Genomic DNA, 16,906 nt, shown 5'->3' on the forward strand with positions numbered 1-16,906 from the left:
AAGAGACTCGTCTCACTCTGTCAGTGTTTTGGGGTTACTCTGCTTTCAGTTTTCTCAGTTTATCGGTGAGATAACTCATTTTTCTCTTCTTTAAAACACAAACACACATGATCAGATATGTCCTCGTTTAATGAGACCTCTCACTTAGTTAGTCTGCTGTATTCAAACAGAATATCTCTCAATTATTCCAACAATTGCAGTTAAAACACTATTTCAGCTCTACCTAACTATATTGGATAGACACTTTGTATACAATAAATATGTTTCAGAGCTTTTATGACATTGTAAAACAGAATTGTGATGCAAAATAGGATGGATGGATATACAACTCATGGGCTTGTTGGAAAATGGAGGAAAAGACGGAGCAAAATCTCACCCGGCGTTAAAATTATGTCCAGGACTTTCTCATTTAAGTTCATTCCAGGTTACACATACAAGCCTTTTTTTTCAGTTCAGAAGTTGTAAAAATAGCCTTCTCCCTGTGTCGGTTTAATTCAAAGCAAGTTGAGTTGAAACCTAATCTGTCGTCTGTCTTGATTTTTCTCCCTTTCTGTCTCTGTGCCGTTGCCTCTCTCCATTTCACACACACTCTTGTTTTTTGAAAGATGAACAATAACAAGATACATTTCTCCTCTCTCATTTTAACAAGGAGAGTATGAGTGTGGCTCTTGTTCATTAGTCTCACACATCACACCTCCGTCACCCTTAGATCTGGGAGAGACAGAGGTGTCAAAATGACAGTATGTGTGCGCACATGGTTTTTTTTTTTTGTTGTTTTTTTTCCCTCTTCCTCACAGCCTCCACCTAAGGAAAATCCACAAAAGCCAATTCACCCCAGCCTCTCTCCCTGCTCTTCCTCTCAGCATTCTATCTCCATGTGTTACCCTGGCCTGAATTGTCCTTTTTTTTCCACCACTGGTGTAAATTTTCTTAGTTGTGCTGCAAGAATGTTAAGGACACACCGGTTTCCTACAGAATATACAGTATCTCCCTCACCACCAAAAGGCCATAGCAAATTAGACAAGCCCCTAGGAGACACATAAGTCAGTTATCTATTGACAGCAGAAAAAAATGAGCTTGTTTATTCACATTCTTAATTTTATTTACCTTCCCTCCCAAAGTCATTAATAAAATAGGCTGGAGGAGTACATCATAGACATACTCTTATGACTGGAGCATTAAATAGTTCTAAACAATGTTATTCAAATTCTTCTTCAATTTCTGTAGGAGAAGAATTATTATTAATTTTTTGTGATTTGAGTCCATGGGCTGTGCAAAATAAATAAAATGTGGCATCTGGACTAAACCTGCAAGTCCTATTAAAAAGGCTTCCTGCTGAAGACCCTAATATGAGTACACACAAACATAGTAGAAGACCTCAGGTCAAAAAAAAAAAAGAGCTATATTTTCAAGACCCTTTACTTGATTAATTACTGAATTGTATGAAGCCTACAGGGTGCAAATAGTCCTTTGTTTACCTAACAAAGTAAAGGATTAAAACCATGTATTTAGTGTTAAATACTCAAGGGGTTTAGAAGCACTGCTTAAGGGGATGCAAGAAGTTAATTTTAATCACAAATTAAGAATTATTCATTTATTCATCCATTTAACCATTCCATGTTCACATTTTTTTTTTATTTTTAATTTATTTGGTTTTACTTTTCCATAGGGTAGTTGTCAGGCAGATCTGAGAGGTCAAGGATGCCTGTGCCTGCAGGCCATTGGTTAATATTAATGACCATCAGCCAATTGGAACTCATCAATAGGTCAGAGGTTATCATGGGGTTGCAGATGCAGGAAGTTAATGTAATTAAAGATGCATCATGTTGTCGATTGCAGAGAAAATATCTTTTCCACTCTTTTCTTAATGTCTTTGTTGAGTTGTTGTTCTCTGTGTTGGTCTGTCGCTTATGCTTTATGTATGTGCCTATTTCTTGTCTTAATGTTTTTCAAGGATTTTCAGTGATAGATAAAATATTCTTCATATTCTTACTTTTTATCCAATTTCTGTCTTCGTCTTGTGTAAGCACTTCTGTAATCATGTGCTTATCTATAAGAACAGAGAACATACTGTGTACGATTACAACATCAGAAGTGAAATGCTTATTTAAAAATAAGGGAGGAAATATGAAGAGAGATGACAAGAATTAACATAAATGAGTTAAATTAAAAAAAACAAAAAAAACATGCTCAATTGATGATGGATTTCTCAGTCACAATGATCTTCCTATTCCATTGGATCCAAATTTTTTTTTTTTTTTTAAGAAAATCTGTTCAGTCGTCTGTTGCTAATAACATCCTGGCTTCTTGTAGCAGACTGCTTGCCAATTAACATATTACATTAGGAGGCTCTAGTGTCCCTCCTATTCCATTGCCTGGATCGTTGATGGAGTTTTTAATCAATAGCTTGGCTTGCTTGTATTGCGAATGATTTCCAGTTATTTCTGTATGGGATACCCTTTGCTGTCTAAGCTAAGGAGAAAAAAGGCCACTCTACCAAATAACTGCATCCTCATAAAAAACCGCTATTGGAAAGCTGGCTTGTCACTAATAATCAGAGTCTGCTCCTCAGAATAATGTCATTTCATCCAGCAAAATTGTCATATTGCTAATTGTGTCCTTTTTATGGTAATTAACAGCTAGTTTAGCCATCAGAGATGATGTTAAATGCCCTTGGGATCAAGCCTAATCATTGAAACTGTATGGCAACATGTCAGAACAGCATACATTTGAATTGGAATGTCAAGTATGGACTCTAGAGATACATGGTATTCTGACAGACAATGATGACATTAGCCTTGTAGTTTTTTCACAAGCCGTCCAACTGCTGTCGATACAAATAAAATACATAGGACTAATCAATACATCTATTCCCATTTCCCACTAGCTACGATTAATCCAATGAGCCAGCAGGTCAATAATTGATAGCAAACGATTGGCAGTAGAGGTTGCTAATCAGGTTTTGATTGGCTGAATGAGTCCATGGGGAAAGGCTTTGGCCTTCTTTAAAGCTGTAGAGCTTCATTTAGTTTTTCAAAGGCGTGTTTCAGCAGTGGGAAAAGGTTGGTGAATCACAAGCTTCAGAGTCATTTTAAATCATTGATCAAATTGTAGTTTGAGGTCAATGAATCTTTCCCAATATTTGCACAAATCATCTTTTGTCATTTTGGCCTATTTCCTACAACCATAAATTACATGAAATCATTGCAAACACATTGTTCTCCTCGTTATATTGTTTTAACTTATTTGTTGTTTTTGCTTCATGTGAACATAGAATACATTGTTAATTTCTGATTGCTGTAATGTTAGACTGAAATGTATGTATTGTGTCTTTGTCAATTCTATGATTTTATTTCACCAAGACAATTTTTTTTGAATGAAATTGATCTCCATGATGTTCTTTGTATAACCAAAGGGAAAATATTTTACTTGGAGTAAGCTACACAAAAATACCATTAGCTGTCAACACTTACACATCAGAGTGGTGAATAGTAAGTGTTTTAGTATGGCTTCACAGCTGTCAAGTCTCAGATGGTATTATTTTGTTTTAATGCTACATCTCATTCAAACCAGTTCAGATGCTTTTCCTTGCCTGGCAACACTAAGATGTTGCAGTTTAGTGCCTTGCTCAATAGTATCTTGACACCATGCATTTTCAAAAATGTTTTCACAACCAGGAACACAAAGGTTTGCCTAAAAGCCTCTTTGTCTCTCTCTTAGGGTCCCAGGTGTAACCATCGCTACAGACATAATCTGCGGTTTTCCTGGTGAGACGGACGAAGACTTCCAAGAGACAATAGACTTGGTGAAATGCTACCGATTCCCCAGTCTATTCATCAACCAGTTCTACCCCAGACCTGGTACACCAGCTGCCAAAATGGAACAAGTACCAGCACATGTGGTGAGAGCAGACAAGGATACAGAGATTTCTTTGCTACTAGTCAGCTGTATTTATGTCTTAACCTCAGTAGTATAAATTCAGTATAATAACACTTATTTCCATTATTTTGTCAATGCTGTATTTGTGAACACAGTAAAACATATTTGAATGGGGCTGAACAGAAGAACATTAGTATTTTGGGTAAAGATATTTCCTGTGTGTGCTGTTTATGTGTGCAGATTCTGCAAGTGCACACACACATTTGCATGTGTGTGTTATGAGGAAACACGTGCCAGCCTCATGTCATCTGAAAATGTAAAATCCTGTTCCAGTTCTGTCATGACTTCTGTGTGAATTTTAATATTACTAATCCTGAAAGCCATCAAAAGTGTGTTTGTGTAGAGTACGTGAGAGTTACGGTGTCTCACTGTCCCTTTCAGACAGACAGACTTACACATACAGTAGACATATGAAGGCACAGATTATTAATGTGTGAATGACTAAGTGTTAAATCCTGCTTTTCTGCTGGCAGTTAACTGCAGCCAAAACATCCAAATTTGTTCAAAGTGGAGAACACCTGGATGGGATTTAGTTGGGATGTAGAAATAGAAACAACTATGGGTGACTGTGATAGGATGAGACATCTATCAGTCAAGCACATATGTCCAAAAACATTATGAGTCTTAAAGCTGCAATACGCTCAAATTAACACCTGAAAGGTGAAACTTTGCTCTTGCATCAAGGTATTTCAAGATATTTTCAAATATTTTGGCCTTGTCTTTAAAGGAGCAATGTGTAGGATTTAGTGGCATCTAGTGGTGAGGTTGCAGACTGTAACCAACTAATTACCCCTCCCCCTCCCAAGTGTGTAGGAGAACCTATGGTTGCCGCAAAACTCACGAAAATGTGAAAGGTCCTCTCTAGAGCCAGTGTTGGGTTGTCTATTATGGGCTACTGTAGAAACATGGAGGTGCAACATGGCGGGCTCCATGGAAGAGGACCAGCTCCCTATCTAGATAGAATTCTAAGCTAATGAAAACACAAGGATCCTTATTTCCAGGTGATTATACACTAATTAAAACATAGCTACTTATGAATATTATAGTCTGTTTCTATAGGGTTCTAGCTAAAGTCTAAAGGCTGTAACAGTAACGGCACCCTGAGGCACTTATTACACATCGTCTTGTGATGGGTGCTGCTTCATTTGGACCTCTTATTGTTCTCTGTATTACTGCACAACTCCTCACAGGTACTCTCACTCTGTCTCTCTTTCTCTCTCTCTCAATCTGCTGCCAATGAAACAATTAGTGGCTAATGAAGACATAATTGTTAGCAAAGGTGTATGTGTGTGTGGGGGAGAGTAACAGCAGGACTAGCATTTTCTTCACATTTTGCCTCATACTGTCGGTTTCTAAGCTACATCATTGTTTGACCCAATGTCATCTGTAACGTAATTGGAAAACTAACAGTCTACAATTAGATTGAATATCGATGCATAGATGTATGTACATATTATGGTCAAATGAAGTTCTGGGTCTTGGTTAATCACCACTTTGTCATAAGAATGACTGCTTATTGAATACTAGTCACAGTCACATTGGCAAATCTGCTCCAAGTAGGCCCATTCATAGTCACTTACTTACATCATTACTTACCTCTACATTAAATAATGTTGCATTATAATATGTTATCTAAAAATGAGCATCATGTTTCCAAAGATGTTGAGAAAAAAATTTGTACAACAAAATGCAACAGTTCTCACATTCTAGAATCTTAACTAGAGATGTTGATGGTTAACCGAGAATATTTTTGACCAGTTACACATGTTGATCTATAGGTTAGTTTGCGTACACACTCCACTAATGGCTACACAATTACATGTTCACAACATCAGATACTCTTTTTAAATGGATAAAGTTCCGGTGTAAAATCAGCTCCAAATGGAGTGTTGCATAATGGGTTGTTTGTAGCCTTAATGTTGCTGTCTCCCAAAATCAGAAGTAAAGGTATTGTGTGGAAATAAATTAATAAAGAGTGGTGGTAGCACTTGAATTGGGATATTCCATTTAAATTAGAGTTGGTATTGTGAGAAGTAGGGAAGGGAATAGAAAAGAGGAGACAATATGAGTATCTTAAGAATAGGACACAGTAATCTGAACAGTACATATCACATTATAGGGAAGCATCCAACTGTTTTTTGTAATCATTGCCAGGCATCAGAAACTGTAGAGCATATTCTTGTTAATTGCAGGAAATATGTAGCAGAGAGAAAAGACATGATGGAAGAAATGAAGGCCACCACCCAGTTGGTATGCTGAATGATTGAGACTGATATGCTGCCAATCAGTGTGGTAGAGAGCGAGGGATTGAAAGAGCTAGTTCGTTACCTCAAGCCTGCGTACATTATGCCATCAAGAGCTACTGTGACTAAACACATTGAAAACACTTTGAGGAGAAGAAGGATGAGCTAAAAGTCAAGCTAACCAGGGCAGGCATGGTATCTCTGACCACCTACTGTTGGACAGCTCTCACAAACAAAAGCTACACCGCAACTTTTCTTAAAAACGAACTGGTTAGTTACCAGTTGGTTAATGGGTGTCGGTCTATCGAAAGCTAAATTAACTGAAGCTAACATCCCTAATCTTAACCACGGCACATCCTTTGTGCTTGTTTTTTCTTTGACCTTTTTTTCTTTAGTTTGACCTGCTATGCCATACTCTATATGTCCTATCTTTTCTTACATTTACACTCTCACACTCTGTACCATCAAAGTGTTGACACATCTCTTTCAAGTGGAGCGTCTTCATAAGTCATTCTCTTTTTCCCTCCTCCCTCCTTCCTGTCTTCATCCTCTGAGGAGAAGCTGAGTGTGTCTTAGAGGGATCAATCCCCAGACAACCACATCGCTGCTTCACTTCTTCTTATCTTTTTTTTTCCCCATCTCCTTTCTTTCTCCTCCATCTGCCTCATCTGACTTTTATTGTCAGCGGCTGGATGTCAGCACGGATCTATCCAAGGCCTCATTCCACAGGCAGCACTTTGATAGTCAGACTGTGGCATATTGCTGGATCCTGTAGAAACCTTTTTTTTGCCAAATCAGTCAATTTTTTTTAACGCCTGAGATTATTTTGATAGCAAGTTTTATTGTTTTTTGATGACTATGTTGTTTGTGCAAAATCACTGATAATGCATTGTAAAGTGCATTGTAAAATCTCAGATATGCAAAGGCAACAAAGTGATTACTTTCTCCACTTTAACAATGGTGTATTTTTGTTTACCGCATAGAAAAAGATTATCTTGTTCACAATATCATCCTACATTTCTAATAGCGATTTCAACTGGTCATCTACATGTTTAAATTTAATGTTTGTGCTCAACAGAGAACGCTCAAAGGAGAGAGAGAGAGTCAGGACAATATGTTAGGGTCGCTGTAACCAGTACACCTGCTTCGGTGGTTAAGGCTGCACAACATCACATCATCAGTCAGCATGCACCTGTTCTCACACACACACACACATACACACACACACACGGATACAGACACACACACAAATACACAGCAAGCGGTGGCAGCTAGGCGACGTCTACGCCATGTAGGGTCAGTCATTAATAAAGTGCACCAGATGGTTTGTCTGGAACACAACTGTGTTGAATAGCCACAAGAGGAATGGATGGAGAAGTAGATGAAGTAGGAAGCAGAGACAGAAGGGGGCCTGAGAGAGAGGGACATGGTAAGGAAGGAGGGAGAAAAGCTAAAAAGGAAAGGGGGATGGACAGAGGGGATAAAGTGAGACAGAAAGGAACAGCTATAGGGACATGCCTATGTAGGGGCCTGGAAGATAAAAATTTGATAGGTCAGCATTAGCGCTCACCTACTTAATGTGTTAGTTGAAGGATTATGAGGATGTCATTCACACCATTTGGCTGTGAGGAAGCTGGTAGTCTGTCTGTCGTATGTTTTACATTAACCTTACAAGTTTGAGAGTGCACTCTGCCCTTTAAAAGCATGTGCAGATTTTTACCTCTTTTCTTGATATGACAGTTTACCTTCTCTAGTACCGCTATTAACGGGAGGTGAGGCAAATGTTCAGACTCACCAAATCACATTCATTGTGATTGTAGCACCCACACGTACGAGATCTTTTCAGTCATTCTAGTTATTGTACTTTGCAATACAGATGGCTTGAAGGTGGTTTTAGACATGGAAGCAGGTGCAGGGTGTTGCACCATTGTGACATGTCTTGAGGTGGGCGTTTAGTAGGAACTGGTTAGGCATGTCTACAGTATCTAGTGTTGTGACGACATTCTTTCTGATGAGCTGGTTGGTAGTGTCAGTATGCCCGATTCTCCAGAGTACAAGGAGTCGAAGTAAGTCTCAGGGTTTGTCATGTGTAAGAGTATGTTTGTTTAGAGGAGGTAGGATGGAGGAGGTAGGAACTATGGGGTAGAAAAGGGTTCCCACCTGCCTTGAAAATCCTGGAAAATTGACTGGTTTTCCGGTATTGGAAAACACACTGCTAATAAGAGAAAAATGAAATATTCTTTTCTTTGTTTTTCAAGGATTGTGCTCTACTCTATCCCTTTTCCATGTTCCTGCACTCACTCATTTGCTCATAAGTAAAAAATATTATGTAAAAAGAAATATTATTAGGCCTAAGGACTGATTTATTTATTTTAGTAATACTAGCTCCTTATAAATAAAGATCAGATGGATGAACATTATTCTGTTGCACTATTAGTAAACTGGACAAATGCGAGATAACTTAAATACAGAAACCAAGGTTGGCTGGTTACTATAGCACCAAAAAGTAACAACATACGCTTTAGGAAGAGTGTAAAAACGAAACACCTACTGCTACTTTAGTACTAATATTTGAGGATATATATATTTAATATAGACATTTTTTTATTTTAACGATGTTGCATCACAAAATACTCATTTGCTTCATCAGTCTGATTTCCAGCCATTTCAAAAACCCATATTTGAATATAAAAACACACAGACAGATTTGTCTCAATAGTGAGTGAAGCAGAGAAAACACATAGTGCTGGAGAGGGTCCAGCTGTGATGAGGTCCAGGTGTTTTGTGGTATCTGTAGGTCTAACTTATTACCTATTGTAATAGGTGATATATGAGAGAATGCAGGATGGAGGGGGAGAGCAGAGGCAGATGGAAGGAATAGGAGACCACAGGGATGGAGGGAGAGATGGGAGCATGTTGAGAATAAAAGGATGTGAATGCTATTAGCTTGGATCTCCATAATCATCCCCAGGTGACCAGAACTTAGCCTTGATAAATGGACTTGCTGAGTGGAGGGTGTGTGTGTTGGGCTGGTACTGGTATGTAAGGAAGAGTTGAGAATGAACAGCTGCAGGAGAGAGAGAAAGAGAGAGAGAAAGAGAGAGAGAGAGAGAGAGAGAGAAAGTGATAGAGAAGGAGATTAGCTGTTGTAGTGGGACAGTGTTTTTAATTTCCCTAGGTTGTAATTGGTTAAGAACTCCATTACCCACGAGGCATCAGTGCGGCTGCTGTCAAAGTAAAACAGCTGGCCAGCCACTAGTAGCTCCATCTCCAAGCTTCACTATCATTTATCTACGCCTGGACACACACACAGACACACAGATGCATGTTCTTCCCCCTCTCTGTCTCAAATGCAGACACTTACTCTTTCTCACACATATCAGGGGAGACAATAACACTTGACTAAAGGCAGTCTAACAGGTATTAAGGTTGAGTTAATGGTTAAGTTGCTGTCTAGGGCCAGGTTGGTCTGCGCTTGATTAATGAGGACCTAGTCCACTAATAATGGAAGGAGTAACACATCGCATTTTAACAATCACAGCTTTTGCTTGCCACATTCAAAGGCGTTTTTTGGAAGCTGAATATGTCATCAGTATGCTGTTCAACAAGAGTTTTAACTAGCTGGACGGATTGACAGTAACACCGATCTGCAGGGTGTTAAAAAAAAGTTTTCTAGTAGGTCTGAGTAAATAGAAATTTGTAAGAACAGTTTTAAAACTTGCTAATATTATTTGAACGCCTCATTATTGTCTTAAACAATGTTCAAATTAGCACCAAGATCATTTAATTGATGTATTCTTTATATATAATACAATTACAATATATTGTAGAACAGAAACAAGTCCAGAAGTGAAAAAGGGGATATGTGCTTAATTATTGTCTTGTTAAGGCAGGGTTATGCTTTGGAGCACATTTGAAGAATTTTGTTTTAATGGTAATTATGATGCATTTTCCCACATCTAAATTTAAAAAAAAAAGATTAATTAGACTAATAATGTTATTTTTCTCCAATAATATAACTTAAATATATTAGATACTGACTGAATAGATAACATTTATTGTTTTTGAAAATTATTTCCAAAAGTGCTCTTAATTTAACAATGTTTTTAGTGCACAGTTAGTGAGATATGTAATGACCGTATTCACTGTATATTACCCTGGTTTAGTGACTTGAATATGTGTCTTAGTGACATGATGAAAGCATGTTAACTTTATAATGTCTTGTCATGCTATATAATCACATTAGTGGTCCAGTTTTAAAGCACTTTAGTGTCATGATAGCTCACATAAGATCATATTCCTGTATCCATTTAGCATAAAACATTGCTTGAGTTAGATTTTGGATGATACAAAATTAAGTATTATGTCTCTCTCTGTCTGTCTGTCTCTCTCGCTCTCTCTCTGTACCTTATATACTATACTATGTACTATATTATGTACTATATATGTAAATAAACTTTATTGCACCTTAATCAACACATAGCTGGAACATGTTTTGTCAAGTGACCTCTGCAGAGAGAGAAAGGTTACACACATACACACACACACAACATCACCATTGTGACCACTCTCCTTGTAGTGCTTTAGGAAGTGTTAATCCTTCACACAGACACACAGATCATGCCTAAGGTTTTTCCTAGAGTAATATAACACAAACACACACACACATACACACGCCGCGGGTCTAGGCTCTATAGCACTAACATCTGTCTGTCATTAGGGTAAGACAAACAGGCACATGCTGGTGAGCCAGAGGCTTACACACTACAGGCTAAAGCAAGATCAGTGTTACCTTGCCCCACAACAGACAAACTTGGGCCACTGAGTTCAAAACTCCATCAACATTTGTAGTATATAGAACAACTTTATTGTTAGACCTACGTGTTTCGGCTTGTGGCCTTCATCGGGGTCATCTGGAACTTGGGCTACTGACATACATATGCTTGCTCACACAGACATGCACAAACACACATGTGCACACACACATTTCTACTGTTTCAAGTCATGACTATCACACATAAAACTTTTATTTTTACTTGATAAGTAGATGCACAGTGTATCTATTCAAGTAGTGTCATTAACTATCAATAAACCATAGCCTATTCAGGTTAATTGCCTCAGAGCTTCACAACAGTGTGAGCATATTCCCGTTTTACATGGAATTGTCTTATGTAAAACAGCAGTGTCTTTATGTGTACTTGTAAAGCGTTATTCAGAAAGTGAATAAGTTGTTGGATGTTCTTGGCAGAAGAGTGTGTGCTTCTGTCTACACTTCTCTCCCGTCTATGTTTGGAATCTGTATACAAGTGTATACATCCGTGTAATGTCACTTCCCGTTAGACACAGCATCCGTCTCTGGCGGCAACAACAGATGGACGTCATAGTAACAACCATCGTTCATCATCACTATAGTGACAGGTCCACAGACACACACATAGACGGTGGCTTTGCATTGCTGGGTTGTCACTAACACAACCTCGACAGCATGGTAGATTAACTTCTCTGGTTGATGGACCACACACACATGCGTACACACACAAACACACACCTGTATAAAGACACATAATTTGTAGCTTTAAGACACTAATAAAGCTCCTAAAATTAAATATACAATGTAATAAAAGTGAGAACACAGACTGACATTTAACAAGGTAGTCTTTGATTAGAAATGTTGTTAAAAAAAGTGCTATTTTCAGGCTATATTTTCACAATATAACAGGTTTTTGTGTATTAATCAAGTTGATTTTTTTGTTTTAATCAAGTAGCATTTTGGTGGAAATACCATATGAAAAGAGATAGAGGTATACACCATTTTCTACATTTTGACTAGTCAAGGAATTATAATATTAGAAAGTAAGGCCAACAAAGTGGTCATTTGTTGGCTTTGGTTGGTTTGTTTAACCAACCAATCAACGTTGGCAAATCCTACCTGAAACAGTCAATTAATCGAAGGTCTAAGCACAGAAGATGTTGTATTGCTGTACAGATAGTAAAGCCCATTGAGGCAAATTTGTGGTAATCAGTTTCTCCTTCACTTCATCCTGTCGCCCTTCTTGTTTCCCTTTGAATTACCTTGTATTTGTCATGTTTTCACACCTCTGTCCATTTCAAGTATCCATCATGTGTTTGTGTGAGTCATTGTATGGTCATATGTTGGTATGTGTGCCTGTGGTGTGTGTCTTACGCCCACGCCGCCTACCTGATCAGTGCATGTCTATCGAAAAACCTCTTGCTTTTCATTTCGGCGCCCATGTTGACAGGTTAGAGGTTAGGTGAGAGATTTAGCGTGTTGCCTTTTTTTTTGTACTTGAGGCGTGCAGTTCTCAGCAAAAATAGACAGTGAAAATGATCTGTTGATAGTCATATTGACATCATACCAACAACATTACACATTTCAATATAGTGTCAATGTCTATGTCTGTAACATAATTCACAGACGTGAAAAAATAAAGACAAATTAAAAGCCCTCTACCATTTCTGTGGAAAGAATCCCTTCATGTCTTAACAAGGCTTTTATTGTGAAACATGTGACATGTGAAAACCCGATGTAGAAAGACAGGACTGGCAGTAGCAGCGCCGCAGGAGCAACGCTGTCTGTGTGGGACAGACGTGTGAGCTGCAGCAGTTCAGTGAGGTAGCCGTCACACACAGGTAGAGGCAGGCGTTGTGGCCCAGGCTTCTGTAGCCGTGTATGTTGATGCGTGTACTATTGAACAGGATAAATTCTGCTGGGAGCTCATCGGGGGTTGAAAAATCCTTACCTGCACTTACATCTGTCTTACAGTTCCCACAACCACACACACACACACACAGAGCAGAGCACCGAGTAGAGAGTGATGGTGAGAGTGATGAAGGTATGGCAGGAGGAGAGAGAGAATTGTTTTGAGGAGCAATGATGAGAGGATTGCTCTCACCTAAGGTGCTCCAGGCAGAGAGCGAGAGACACAGGCTTATAGGGGGGCAGGCGGAGGGGTGAGAGAGTGGAGACAGAATGATAAGTATGAGTGTTCCCTCACTGGAGAAAAAACACAGGGAGAGGTGTAGCACTGAAGGGATACATGGAAAAGCGAAGAACAGAGTATTTGGAGATTCTGGAGAGCCCTTTGGCAGAGAGACCGAGAGGGAATCGGGCGAAAACAAATGAGAGGATGGCAGACGGACAGGGCCAATGATTACAGGATTGTATGGATCAGAAGAGCTCTGGGTGAACAGAGAATGAGTATGAGATGGATAGAAATGGAGTGTGGGGGGAGGGGGAGGGGGACAAATGAAGGGATACAAAAATGGAAGGAATGGAAAGAAGGGCAAAGAACGATGAGGGGTGCAGTGATAAAAGGACTCGCTTCACTAGAGACAGATAACAACAGAGAAAGTCAAAGCAGCAGTTGGCAAAGGGAAAGAAGTACAATCACCACCTCTAAATTCTTCTTCCCTAATACTTTTATTTCACCTTCCTTCCCTCTTCTTCGCTGTTTATTTTGTAAGTCATCTCATCTCTTTTTCACTGCTTTTCACTTTTTTGGGGGGGGGGGCTTTCCACTCTTTCACTATATGTAAGACAAAATGATATCCTCACAGCCTGTCATGTGATTTCATAGCTAACTTTTTCAACTTGACCACACATACTGTACATATTAATAGATTTTTTTCCCCCCTCTTTCTCAGCAACCACCCTTCTCATCTGCTCATCCTCAAGCTGTCTTTGCCTATCCTGTCACTCTATAATGATGCCTGTGTGTGATAGGAGAGCGACTTGTAGGTTGCCCGCTCCATATGTACAGAACTGGCCTAAGGACATTGAATCCAGCCCTTTACTAACTAACTAACACTGAACAAGACAGAGCGAGAGAGTAGGAGCGAGAATTGCAATGAATGCAAACTCCCTTTAGCTACAGTAGCATATACATATATCCTTCCCCCTTAGCCAGACATGGCCTAATCAGCAAGCTAATTAGCGCTCTTTGTAACTGCGTCGGCCTCATGTAACTGATTGCATTAACAACTGCCACACATCAAACAGTCATGTCTCACGCTTGTGCATCTCATTACACATTAAGGACATGCAAGGTTAAGGCCAGACTTTGAGCGGGAGTAAAATGAGAAATATTTTCTGCCACAGCTGGTGGGCAAATAAATGTATTTTTTTCCCTCTGTTCATTCCATATTTTATAGATTTAATGAATTACTGTAGGCGTTGTTCTCAGCCATGGTAGTTCTGCTCGTTCTGCTTAAGTGACCCAATAAGTTAACATGAGTATGTCCATCTTTATACCATATTACATCATTAATGTTGTGGAGAAATGTATAAAATATATAAATTCTGATAATCTTTGACAATCTCTGACAAGTGATTCATTCCTCCACTTACAATACATGAACACAACTGCCTAAAAGACAGTCTACAGTAGATATACTGAAGAAAAGTTTATATTTGATGATTAACCGTTCTGGGAGTGTTCTACATTTCACAATATTTTATAAATATTTACAACAATGAACAAGTACTGAAGTTCAGTCTGTTTTTTGTAAAGCCTGATATCACATACATAATCAAAATGGCATTTAAACTTAACATTTCCTTTATATCCTTTTTTCTGTCCACAGAAGAAGCAAAGGACTAAAGAACTGTCACAACTCTTCCACTCTTACAACCCCTATGACCACAAGGTAAGACATCTTTCAGCGTTTGCTCTCTGATCACTGGCACCGAGATAGCGGGGACAATGAGACTTTTTGTGCCCCCGCTTTCAGGTGTTATGGTAATGAAGTAGTAGCATCAAAGCCAGGTACTACGGTCACAGCAATAATGTCTAAGCCTACTCTAACATGCTGGATCTTTAAATCCAATCATAATCAGAACACAGAGGAGCTTATTATGGCTGCAGTTCAGGTGAGTTTATCTTCATTAAATCGGCTGAAAACAACACCGGGCTTCTTCAGAATAACCACACACTCCTCTACACCCATCTGACGGTGTTGGTTATAACTCAATATTCTACCTTTTTATGGATGGAACGTCGGGTTAGCGGGGCTCATCATAGCCTCTTTTCCAACTTTCTTTTCAGCAAAAGTAGCATCTCATGTTTTATTCTTGAGACACATTGCAGTGCAAATGCTACTGTGTAACATTAATTACTATACTATGTGACCATTATGAGGCGAGATAGGCTACATTAGCAGTATGGCTGAAATAGCGTCGGCCCGATCATGACTACTACGTCATCCAAAGCATCCGATCACTTCCCTGGTTCAGATATCTGTATGTGCCTCCATCAGTCTGTCCCCTGCCCGTTTCAGTTTGTCTTTAAGATGTGTGGATCTTTAATTTTTCTATGCAACACAGTGAATTATTTAATCTGCTCATTCACTGTCTGAATCGCTGTATTGTCTTTATGGCTGTAATGAGTTTGTTGTCTCCTCAAGATGGACACTTCTTGCTAGTGATCTAGTGGATAAGGACAGCTCAAGTGTTTGTTCCTGATTACATTGTAGAGTGTGTGTATGTGTGTGTGTGTGTGTGTTAGATAGAGAGGATGTGTGAAAAATTGAATCCTGAAGTTAGAGATTAATCTTCTCAACTGTGTGGGTGTATACTCATGTATTTGTGTGTGTGTATGTGTGGGCTCATACATTATGAGGTTAACATCTTATAACAGACTGACCATGCTTCTCTTTAGGTGTGCTTATGATGATGAGACCCTTTTGACAAGTGTGCGTGCGTGTGTGTGTGTGTGTGTGTATCTGTGTGGCGAGCTCTTATATAAAGACGTCCTTCTGAAAATGACAACCCCGTGACAGCTGTCACCACGCTTTCAGCTATCATGAATAAGACAAAAATATATTTTGACATATTAGACCATCTTGGGTCCTTGTATATATCTTCACTGAGCCACATATATTTCCCACTTTTGCTTTTGTTGTGTACATTACACACACATGTACATTTTTGCCCAATAGTAGTGATGTAAACACTTGTCTATTATGTTGAGAAAAAAAGGCAAAATACTGTACAAAGAAGAAGGCAACCTGCCACTGTAGAGTGAATGTAGTGGAAGTGTTTGTGATTGAAGCTTTCCTTGTAGGTGTCACACTGCATCATTTAGTAAAGCTTTAGCTTAGCCATGTTTTTTTTTTGTTTTGTTTTTGTTTGTTTTTCAGAGTTTATACCTAGTTTAGTTTGTACCTGTAGTGCAGTTGTTATATGTCACATACTAATTAAAAGGAAATGAGAGAGCACGTTTTCACTGTGGCATACATGGATCTTTGCCTCCCACACACTGAAAAAACACACACACACACACACACACAAACACACACAGTAGTACACATCAATCACACATATACAGGGAATGTGAATTGAGCTAAGTTAGCAGAGAATATCTTTATAATACATTAACAAGTTTGCATTTAAATTAGATACTTAGTATTTGTGAACATGCGTGCACCTCGAGTATGATTCCCAGCGGAATTGAGAGCTAACTGTTTTGACAGTGTGCCTCACTGAGCCTGCTGTGCCGAGTTTCTGCAGCTAAGAAATATCACTGAACACTTTTTTCTTTTATGCCTTTGTGTGCTTTTGTAAACATGCTTATTCACTGAGGTTAGGATTGCTCGAGTAGTTGAATTATGTTACTAGAAATGTCCCACAAAGGCCAAGGAATAGCTCTGAATATGTCACACCTTACAAACCACTTCCAAAACTTTTGAAAGATATTTGTATAGAG

General features: G+C 38.8%; 1 protein-coding gene across 1 annotated transcript in view; it reads left to right on the forward strand.

Annotated features, from left to right (window-relative positions):
- cdkal1 (CDK5 regulatory subunit associated protein 1-like 1) overlaps positions 1–16,906 on the forward strand; it is a 244,794-nt gene that overhangs the window by 171,456 nt on the left and 56,432 nt on the right. Inside the window, exons 11-12 of the mRNA XM_067602097.1 lie at positions 3,721–3,901; positions 14,787–14,849. Coding sequence (XP_067458198.1) covers positions 3,721–3,901; positions 14,787–14,849 — 244 coding nt within the window. The remainder of the gene's footprint in view (positions 1–3,720; positions 3,902–14,786; positions 14,850–16,906) is intronic.

The sequence above is a fragment of the Thunnus thynnus genome, chromosome 10 (assembly GCF_963924715.1).
Source record: "Thunnus thynnus chromosome 10, fThuThy2.1, whole genome shotgun sequence".
NCBI lineage: Eukaryota > Metazoa > Chordata > Actinopteri > Scombriformes > Scombridae > Thunnus > Thunnus thynnus.